Raw genomic sequence first — 11,394 nt, 5'->3', positions numbered from 1 at the left:
CTGCTTTCGGTGCAGGAGCACCCTTCGAGTCCAACCCTATAGCTCAGGAGCAAGTGCAGTCTTCCGCCGACATCCACTACACCACCAATGTCACCTTGGATACTGCCAAAAACAGATTGTTTTGGCTGAAAACAGCCCTAACAAAGGTTGGCAATCTTATGGTAAGAACCCCAACCATGTTTCGGTTGGTGGTACCCCATGGACTGGGGGCCTCCCGTGGTGGCATGGACAACTGGCACAAGGACGTCGGACCCATGCTCATTTCTCTCAATGGTGAGTTAGCCAAGCATAACAAGGAGCTGGTAATCCTCAAACGTCCCTCTACTGTTACCCCATCAATGGTACCCCTCCCGAATGATGATCCCAGAGGAGAGGGTGATAGTAAAACTATCACCCTAGACGCAGTGGTGGAGGAGGGTGCCACCACCCCAGGAAGCTCTTCTCGTTCTACACCACCAGCAACACCAGCACCACCAGCTACCCCCAGGAAGAAGAGACATCTACAAGAGTACTCATCCACCTCCACAGCCGCTCCACCCCCACTCTCAACATCTGCTACAGCCAAACGATGGATCGAAACCACTATTGACTTCGACCCCCACTCAAATCATCGTATTGACACCATCCTCGATGGAGAGTCACAGGAAATATTCCTGTTATCCTCCTCACCGAAAAAACAACGAAAGCTGTAACCATCCCCCCACAAAGAAGAGGTGGCAACACCACCACCGACAGTAACAGCAGCAGCAGTACCACCATCTACAGCAGCTTCGGTGGTGGTAGCAGCAGCAACCGTAGCAGCAGCAGCACCGCCAACGACGGTGGCAGTGGTGTCAGCGGTACCAACAGCTCCAGCGGTGGTGGCGGCAGCGGCAGCAGTACCACCAACTACAGCAGCAGCAGCAGCAGCAGCAGCAGCAGTACCATCAACGCTGGCAGCGGTGTCAGCGGTAACCACAGCTCCAGTAGCGGTGGCGGTAGCGGCAGCAGTACCACCAACTACAGCGGTTCCAGCGGTGGCAGCGGCAGCAGCAGTACCATCATCGCTGGCAGCGGTGTCAGCGGTAACCACAGCTCCAGCAGCGGTGACGGTAGCGACAGCAGTACCACCAACTACAGCGGCTCCAGCGGTGGCAGCAGCAGCAGCAGTACCATCAACGGTGGCAGCGGTGTCAGTGGTACCAACAGCTCCAGCAGCGGCGGCAGCGGCTGCAGCTGGCGACAGCAGCACCAACAGCTGCTGCTCTTTATATGTAATTTGTTATGGGGAATAATCCCCCTGTTGTAGTTCTTTTAAAAAGTAATATTTCCTTTGTAGATTAATAAAATAAAATATAAGTAATGATGTTTTATTCCCCCCAATCAGTACATAACTGAACAATGGCCGAGGAACATTACATATACCTTACTAGTCTCGACCAAGAAGATATATACAACAACACAAGTTCGGCATTTACAAACACCATCCCCACACTACATTTAAACCCTTCCATTAAACATGAAGTGGCCTTAGTCAACATACTCCTACCCAGACGAATTAACGCCATCATCAAGGATGAGGGGGAGTCTGGCATAGACGTCTATGCTACTTTTAAACGAGGAACTCTTTCTAAAAGCCCAGAACACCTTATTTACACCTTCCTCCCCAAAACCAACATATTATTCAGAAACATCACATTCATCACGGGTGAGCTTAGCCGACAAATAATCACTGACATGAAACTAAGTTTCAGGGGTGATTTCAAAATATACTTCTCAGAAAGAGAACCACTCCTCACCTATGATCAATCCTTAGAGCGAGTATTACTAGCCTCCACTCTTAACAATGAAGGTACTGGTTCGTTATATTCTCTCAGCCTTCAATTTAAACACAGAATAGCTAATGTACTTGGTTTTGACAGCAGTCGCAAATACACCATTTATCGGGCAAAAACAGATGACATTACAACAGCCTCCAAGGTCGTGGCCTCATTCCCCCCAGACAATGATGGAGGTTGTGACTATTTACTCATTTATAGTGACGTCATCGAGCCGGATCGATACGGGGGGCAAATTGTAAATATCTTAGATGCAATCAATTATCATGACTCATTATATGTCATTATATGACTCAAGTAAGTATTAAAATAACAGATCAGTTTGGACGAATGGTTAGTTTTGAAGATGGGAGGTCGGTTACGGCGGTCTTACACGTCCGCCCTAAGGTATAACAATATAATCTATATAAATATAAATATATATATATATATATATATATAGAAGTGTTTACCCGCATCATCGGTTATTATAAGAAGAGGATTCGGGATGCGAGTACCTTTCTACACACCCTCTCAGAAGGACTACGGGGAGATCTTCTCCCCCCTCTCTAGGAGACATGGGATGAGAGGGGGAGCGATGAATGACATACGTACATTCCAAGCGCCTTATCTCAGATCTGGTGGTGTTTTTTTTTTTAACCTTAGCTGGCTTGGCTCGGCGAGCCATACCATTTTTCATGAAAACTGTAATGCCGACTGCTATCGATTTTGGGAAAAATGTTCTTGGTGATTTAACCAGTGGTAAACGGGATGTAAAGAGCGCTCTGAGAACTCACGGTATTGATGCTCTTAAGACTGTGGGGAAGAAATTGGTAACAGGCGGGAAAATTAAAAGACTCTCTAGGAGAAGAAAAAATAAAAATAATAAATGTAAACGAGGCCTTGGGTATAAAAATGACGTATTTTCACTATAGTAAGCAGTCATACTTCACCTTTCGGAGGAGATCATGGCGGAGGCTAGTGGAGCTGGGCTGAAAATACCACTAGAATATTATAGCTCCAGTATTATTGACCAATTTCCTAGAAGTAACAGAATACGTAATGTGGAGAGTTCAATTGCCTCCACACAGCAAATAGACATTCTACCTGTTAACCTCCCCATTAATCAACGTTTGCGGGATAATTACTTACAATTCCGCATCCCTGGAACCCAGGGCGCCTTCTTAGATCTAGCTAATATTGTTATAGATTTTAAGGTATCTTTAACGAAAGATGACGATACCACAAAATTGGAAGAGGATGACCATGTGGAATTTGTGAATGGGTTGTCAAATACCATGTTTAAAGGTGTTCAGGTGTTTTTAGGAGAGCAGGTAGTTGAAACAAATTCTACTTTTAACTATTGGTCGTTTATTAAATTAATCACCTCCCTGCCTCCATCAAAAATGTCTTCCTTGGGGAGAATTGGAGCCTTTCGTAGGGACTGGAGTGATGATGGTGTAATCCCTAACGAATTTACTAATACATTTTTTACTGGGGCAACCGCCAAGGATAAAAAATTTATGACCGATTTAAAAGGTAAAGGATTGTCAATGTGTTTTCCCCTACTATTGGACGTAACAACCCTAGACCAATACATATTAGATAATATAGATGTGCGTCTAAGATTGGAGCTCTCCCCACATGCTTGGGTGCTAAATACAAGCGTGGACGATGGCTCTAAGTATCGGCTGCATATGGATTATGCTAAGTTATGGGTAACGTGAGTGTTCCCCTACCCAAGTGCTTACCTAGCCTTAAACAGCTCACTGTTAGCATCCCCCGACCCCATAAGCTATACTTTCAATAAAACCATTTCTAAAACATATGTCCTAGCAGGGAATCAAACTAGTCTCTTAATTGATCAGCCTTGGGGGCAAGTAATTCCTCACAAGATATTCATGGTAATTGTACCAATGAATTATTTCGCCGGCCTTCACCAAGGTAATGGATTATATTTTGAAAATGCAAAGCTGGAAAATATTGCTATGTATTTGAACAATAACGCAATTTACCGAATTGGCGGTGATTTCGACAATCATTATGCCCGCCTTTATTACGAAACTTTGAAGACATTAGGCTTAGAGCGTGATTCACTACTGGCCTATGACTTTTAATAAGGGAAGATCAATATTCGCCTTTGACTTAACCACCATTCAAACAAAGGATTCCCTCCCTGTGGAGAAATCTGGCAACTTGCGTATGGAGCTTGAATTTGGCGGTGGTGTTACATATAACAGACTGGTTTTACTGTTTGGGGAAACGACCGGGATACTATCCATCGACGGGCAGAGAACTGTTCTGTGTGACGTGCGAGCTTAAAAACATAATGAATTGTTATGATATAAATATTAATTTAAAAAATAATCTAGGGGATCGAGCACTCTACCTAGGATGTTATAATGCAGACGAGATAGAACATTTAAATATCTCATCAAGAAAACCTATTGTTCTCATAACTAATATTTTACCATCACACAGCAGATTAACTATGGGCCATAGGGTAGCTATTTATGTTGATAAAGTTAAACATCGAATGTTTTTTTCGATAGTTATGCAATGTCGGCGGTTACTTATGGACATTATTTTCAAGGATTTATTAAAACTAACAAAATAACAAAGGTGTTTGGAATGTGCTACAGACTCCAGAGTGATTTTACTCTTGCCTGTGGCTTATATTGCGTCATGTTCGTTCATAGGGTGAGCCACCTGGGGTTGCCTTCAACAGTACATTACTTACATAATGTATTTTCAAGCGTTAATTTAAAATTAAATGATAAACGTGCCCTCGCTTATGCGAGACGATATTTTCCTATGAAACATCACTGTGTTAGGACATTTTGTAGAGGAGTAAGGGTTGGTTCTTATAGGTGGTGTAGAGAATATTTGTGTTAGCTAGGCAACCTACCTAACAAGGGGATTACCCCCATATAAAACCCCTCTCACCCCACAACCTCCCTAGAAGACCTCCAACCTCCTCATCCTACAAATGGAAGGCGTCTCTCCAAAAACACCGGCAGGGAAGATTGAAGTCCTTGAAGGGCCTGGTTAGTATTACCCTCACTTTCTGGTAAAGATTTATTTTTTTCCCCACAATAGAAAGTTTGTACAACCTCTATTTTACCTCTTCTTTTTTTCAGTGCAATTCTTAGGACCCGTCCACATTTGTAGAGTAGTAATTCTACGAGGAAGGTCTGCCCCAAACAAGATGTTGTTACGTAGCCTAATTGATGATGCCTGCTGTAGAGGACACAAGGTCGCTCCTGCAGGGGGAGAGGTATGTACTAGCAGTTCTTAGAGGAAATAGAATATTTTTCAAATAAAAGATATAATCCTATAAATTATTTCCCCCATCTCTTTCCAGAACACTTCAGATGAGGGGCAGAAGGAAACTCGTCCAAAAGGCAACCACCCAACTCACCCCACTCCCCCAAGAGAGGGGGGAGGGGGTCAAGACCTCCCCCCACTCACCACGGATGGGGAGACGTCAGAATTCTACTCAGATGTGGAGGGGGGAGAGGGATAAGAGTGAGGAAAACCACAACAACAATTATTACCTATCGTAATTAACTTCTTATACATCATTTGTGATTTTTACCTAATAAAGCATTAATAAATTCTTTGATCTTTTTTAACCCCGGGGGGGGGGGGGGAGATTTATAATTTAATACTCCTATATAAGACCCACTCGAGGAACCTGTTTTACACCTGCCCCATAGAGGAATGTGGTGGGGTGTAACTGGCACTCACCTGTGTGTGTTTATTATACAAATAAATTCATTTTTTACTTAAATATACTGTCATACTTTACTGTATAAATGAACATGATCATAGTGGCGCATAATAGATACCTATCTTCACTGTTTTTTCGACTGCTACCACTCACTCCTTGGGTGACCTAATATGGAGTGGCACTATGTGGCTCCCCGCTTCTGATTTTCTTATCTGATTTCCATACATAGGTGGGGCTATGTGGCACGATCTTCTCTACTTACATTGGTTGATACAAAGAGTGCTTAAAGGTTATGGATCTTTTGAAGCTCCTCCACTTCCCGACAAGAACCGAGAATGCAGCAGGCGTTTCCCTTCTGGATTGCCACACTTAGGCGCTGAAACAAAAAACTGGCAGCTCTTGGGTCACTGGTGATGTCAATGAGCTTGGAGCCCAATTCCGTGAGAAATTCAAAGGCACTCTTTCCCCAGGGGCCATGCATCTCAGACGCTATGGGAACAAAGATGTATCGACCTTCCAATCGCGTGTATATGACTGATTTTGCTATTTCCCTGTTGTTGGCCGCCCCACCTGCTTGGTCAGCTCCGAGGTGTACATAGGTGTCAGTCAGGGTGGATACAGATGTGTAGTCCCACACCAACTGTCAACCCGTTCTCGCACTTTTTTACAGTCAATATTGACTTATTAAATAAGTGCATATGTGACATACTAATTTATTGTGAATATTTTAGTTTACCTTGAAAAGCTTCATAGAAAACACCAACCTTACCTAACCTTCTTAGTATGTTAAGATAAGCATCTTATTGCTTCGTAATTACAATTATTACTTAACCTATACCTATAATAGGTTAAGTAATAATTGTAATTAAGAAGCAATAAGATGCTTATCTTAACATACTAAGAAGGTTAGGTAAGGTCAGTGTTTTCTATGAAACTTTTCAAGGTAAACTAAAATAGTCACAATAAACTAGTATATCACATGTGCACGTATTTAATAAATCAATATTGACTATACGAAAGTGTCGGAAAATCCGAACGGGTTGCCACTTCAAGTATAGTAGTAGCAAGGTGTCTAGGTACCTGACTACGTCCTTCAATTGTTACATCAACGTCAGGCCTTGTTGTTGTTGTTGTTTAAGATTCGCTACTTGGAACAAAAAGTTCCAAGTAGCACGGGCTATGGTGAGCCCGTAGTGGACTTATGCGAACATCAGGCCTATTGTGGTTTATTTAGCAGCAGTTGTCTCATTCATTGTTATTTAAATTGAATTTATTGATTTATTTGTGACCGTTTGCGACATTAAACATCATAGTCTAGTGGATATACTCACTGGTAACGTGGATACAATTTAGTTGGTTTTAATTTATTCGTTAATAGTGTGCGAATAATATATACCACAAATTTAGTGGTTAAAACTCCATGAAAACACTGTAGTAATTTTGGTGATATATTCTACTCACCGAATTACATTATTGCACGTATTTTTGTTCCTTGTTGCACCTGTATTGAGGTCTAAAACAATAATTGTGTGTGGGGGTTTTCTTTTTTGCTTTCGCGACTGCAATGCGTACGTCGCCAATGTACATGTAGCAGACGCTTCACGAAACTGTTGGAATTAGCAGAATAGAAAATACGAGAGCAACCGTACAGGGCCTGGGAACAAGGTCGAGTTAGAGTCCTTGAGGGTCTCTTCTCAGACTAGCCTCACCTGGTCCTGCTCCACGTTGATCGTTGGAATTTCCTCAATGATTTAACACTTTAAGGAACTCCCAGGGTCCTCATCACATTTATAGTTTAGTGAATTAGGCAACTCGGTGTTGAAGACAACTTGAGCTGAAGGCTTCAGTATTTGATTGGCAGTATTCAGAAGTGGTTCAACGGAAACACCGCATAAAGCTTAACAGTAGTTTATTTACTAACTTAACCACTAATACACAGGGTGCTTGATTTACTTTAGATTGGCTTCAGCAAAGCTATTGGTTATATTAGCGAGACTCTTGACGTCTGGCTAATCGACTCGTATCCACTCGTGGAGAAACACCTAACTTAACACAGTTGACAGCAAATCATTGACACGGCAACCTAACTGCTGGTATGCAAAGGGATCACAAGAGTTCCAACCGGATACTCGGGTAATGATGATATGCAATAAACACAAATACACTGTCAATGGGACAGGCAATAACATGCACAATAATAATCACACACAATAACTAAATGTGTGGTGTATGTGAAGCTCACATTCACAGACAAGTGAAATGCCGCGATACCACACAGATAACACGCATACACCGTCGATTCACCTATAACCTGTGACAGGTATAAGAACTGTGGTTGATCCCTCAGATCAACACAGACACAATAAAACAATGACAAGATCTTGTACTTACAGATAAGGTACCTTTCCTTACTCACTCACTCATTCAGGCACATTTATGCAAGAACTCGTAGGTGGCCTGACAGCTGGTTTCGTTCGTAGACACGGAGGGTACTCGCAATAGGGCGGGCTGTATGCTTAACAGACAGACACACGCACACACACTGGCACTGGCGGTGAGCAAGGTGGTGATGTCACATGGTACAGTGAGGGCGGCGCCGGCTGCAGGTTATATGGTACCATGCACTACACTGTACACTGTGGTACAGGTACACTGTGGTAAAGTCACACACAGATTACTTAGGCGGCGGCACTGCCTTAGTTCACTCTAAGTCACTCACAGCGATCTTTGTCACCAGGGGTTACCTGATACCAGTCTGTTTCGCTCTGGTGATTTTGTCACTTTAGGCTTCTGAACAATATGTTCACACTCGTGATTCTGGGCGAGTGTGAGGTATATCACAAAGACGCTGAGTTAACTTGACGGTGAGGAATAGACGGTGTTCAGTCTATTGGCCGATAGACAGAACAGCTACACATCCTCTGGGCAAGAGTTCCCTTGCGAGAATACTCTACAAGGGCTGTCGGGCATCTCGTGGCACCCAGCACAAAAGAGTTACAATTTGACCAATAGCATTGCAGCAAATGAGCAGGAACCAATCATATTGACCGTTTGATGATCAGTAGCAGGAGTGACGTCATTAACACATCACGACCACGTCATAGCTGTTATTTTTCATTGCGCCGGTTGACCCCAGATGTCAGACGGTCGTTGGCGTCTCCCCTCTACTCTCTTACGCTCCGCACCGGCCAATGTACTCACTGACCCGACCCTTGGTGGCAAGTATGCTCAACTCCCTGTATCTACTTCCTGCCTGGACATACGGCGGCCTCCGTATTATGAAAGTGTTCCTGGTTAAGTGGGCATTCTGGAGATACCCAACATGCCAGGTCACTATCCAGGGTTAAGAGAGATAGGCTTGTGCACGAAGATCAGTGCACTGTGCACAGCAATGACCCATTCTAATCAGCTGTGGGAGAATCTTGAGAGACCATTCTCTGACATTGTGCTTAATATATATTTAATTTCAATGAAACTGCTGCGTGCACTAAGGTGAGATTAATGAAGCTAGGCTACTTGCTAATTTTAGCCGTCTGCTTCGACTGGCTATTTATTTGTTTGATTATTATTTATTACACTAGTTCTTATTTATTTGTATCATAATCATGATCCTGGTTCACAGAACCATAAATTTATATCGGAAAACTTATCTATATATATATATATATATATATATATATATATATATATATATATATATATATATATATATATATATATATATATATATATATATATATATATATATATATATATATATGAATGAAAACTCACAACCCAGAAATGACTCGAACCCATACTCCCAGGAGCAACGCAACTGGTAACTACAGGGCGCCTTAATCCACTTGACCATCACCGCCGTCAAAAGGAAGTGATAGCCGGCCGTGATGGTCAAGTGGATTAAGGCGCCCTGTAGTTACCAGTTGCGTTGCTCCTGGGAGTATGGGTTCGAGTCACTTCTGGGGTGTGAGTTTTCATTCGCATATAGTCCTGGGGACCATTCAGGCTTGTTCGCATATATATATATATATATATATATATATATATATATATATATATATATATATATATATATATATATATATATATATATATATATATATATATATATATATATATATATATATATATATGCATGTGTCAGCGTTGCTCATATATGTGTGTGAGGATACACACCTAAGAGCATGCTCTTAGGTGTGTGTGAGGGGTGTTTATATAAGTGTGTGAGGGGGGTGCACATATGTGTGTATGTTAGTGTTGCTCATATGTGTGTGTGTGAGGGGGTGCTCACATGTGTGAGGGGGTGCTCATGTGTGTGTATGAGTGTTGCCCATATGTGTGCGTCAGTGTTGCTCATATGTGTGTGTGAGGGGTGCTCATATGTGTGAGGGGGTGCTTATGTGTGTGTGTGTGAGGGGTGCTCATAAGAGTGTATGAGAGGTGCTGGTCTGTCCAATTTCTGATAATGTAACTCTTTCCATAATTTTCTGGGTGTCTCGTATTTTTCATACATCTTAAGCTTCTTGAGGAAGTCTTTTGCCTTCTTTAGCTTCAGTTTGTATTTTCTGTGTGTGACAGTTTGTGACAGCGTGGTGTCGGGTGACAGCGTGGTGTCGGGTGACAGCGTGGTGTTGGGTGACAGCGTGGTGTTGGGTGACAGCGTGGTGTCGGGTGCCAGCGTGGTGTCGGGTGGAAGAAGAGGACAAGCGGGATGATGGTCGGGGAAGTCACAGGTCTGCAGCTCCTCAACAAAGACGGTGCCCGGAGCACAGTGGAAGCGCCACACCTGCCAGCGGTCCACCACCTACAACAACACAACACTCTCATTACCATACATAATATGGCTCTCACATCACATAATATTTATATATAACTTACCCAAACACTCATCGCTCCACTGACTGAAGAGTGGAGTCAATGGTCATGAGAAGAGCCTACCACTGACTGAAGAGTGGAGTCAGTAGTCATGAGAAGAGCTTACCACTGACTGAAGAGTGGAGTCAGTAGTCATGAGAAGAGCTTACCACTGACTGAAGAGTGGAGTCAGTGTTCATGAGAAGAGCCTACCACTGACTGAAGAGTAGAAATTAAACATATAAGAAACGTGCCCTTTCTCTTTTCTTTCTTTCCCATTTAACCAGACCGAGCCACAGCAAAGCGTGGCTGGTACTGCTAGTAAATATATATATATATATATATATATATATATATATATATATATATATATATATATATATATATATATATATGAATGAAAACTCACACCCCAAGAAGTGACTCGAACCCATACTCCCAGAAGCAACGCAACTGGTAACTACAGGGCGCCTTAATCCGCTTGACCATCACGGCCGTCAAAAGGAAGTGATAGCCGAGGCTATTTGAGCCACTTCCCCGACGGCAACTCGGATGGTAATCTTGGGCATAGCATTTCACCAAATCACCTCATTCTTTGGGGCACACGTGAGGAACACAAATGCGAACAAGCCTGAATGGTCCCCAGGACTATATGCGAATGAAAACTCACACCCCAGAAGTGACTCGAACCCATACTCCCAGAAGCAACGCAACTGGTAACTACAGGGCGCCTTAATCCGCTTGACCATCACGGCCGTCAAAAGGAAGTGATAGCCGAGGCTATTTGAGCCACTTCCCCGACGGCAACTCGGATGGTAATCTTGGGCATAGCATTTCACCAAATCACCTCATTCTTTGGGGCACACGTGAGGAACACAAATGCGAACAAGCCTGAATGGTCCCCAGGACTATATGCGAATGAAAACTCACACCCCAGAAGTGACTCGAACCCATACTCCCAGAAGCAACGCAACTGGTAACTACAGGGCGCCTTAATCCGCTTGACCATCA

At 43.0% G+C, this 11,394-nt stretch overlaps 2 protein-coding genes across 3 annotated transcripts in view; both read right to left on the bottom strand.

Moving 5' to 3' along the window:
* Positions 1 to 607: 607 nt before the first annotated feature.
* LOC138359439 (antifreeze protein Maxi-like) lies at positions 608 to 2,275 on the bottom strand. The gene is made up of 2 exons (XM_069318579.1): positions 2,270 to 2,275; positions 608 to 1,240 (listed from the first exon to the last, which is right to left on the bottom strand). The coding sequence occupies exons 1-2, from the start codon at positions 2,273 to 2,275 to the stop codon at positions 608 to 610; spliced, it is 639 nt and encodes a 212-aa protein (XP_069174680.1).
* A 7,393-nt stretch (positions 2,276 to 9,668) lies between these two features.
* The window catches only part of LOC123746468 (chitinase-3-like protein 1), a 242,896-nt gene continuing 241,170 nt past the window's right edge, over positions 9,669 to 11,394 (bottom strand). For both annotated transcript variants that reach the window (XM_069318429.1, XM_069318428.1), the window contains exon 12: positions 9,669 to 10,333. In XM_069318429.1, the coding sequence (XP_069174530.1) occupies positions 9,926 to 10,333 (408 nt within the window). In that variant the 3' untranslated portion in view covers positions 9,669 to 9,925. The remainder of the gene's footprint in view (positions 10,334 to 11,394) is intronic.

The sequence above is a fragment of the Procambarus clarkii genome, chromosome 90, assembly GCF_040958095.1.
Source record: "Procambarus clarkii isolate CNS0578487 chromosome 90, FALCON_Pclarkii_2.0, whole genome shotgun sequence".
Lineage (NCBI taxonomy): Eukaryota > Metazoa > Arthropoda > Malacostraca > Decapoda > Cambaridae > Procambarus > Procambarus clarkii.
This window is presented reverse-complemented; position numbering and strand designations above follow the sequence as displayed.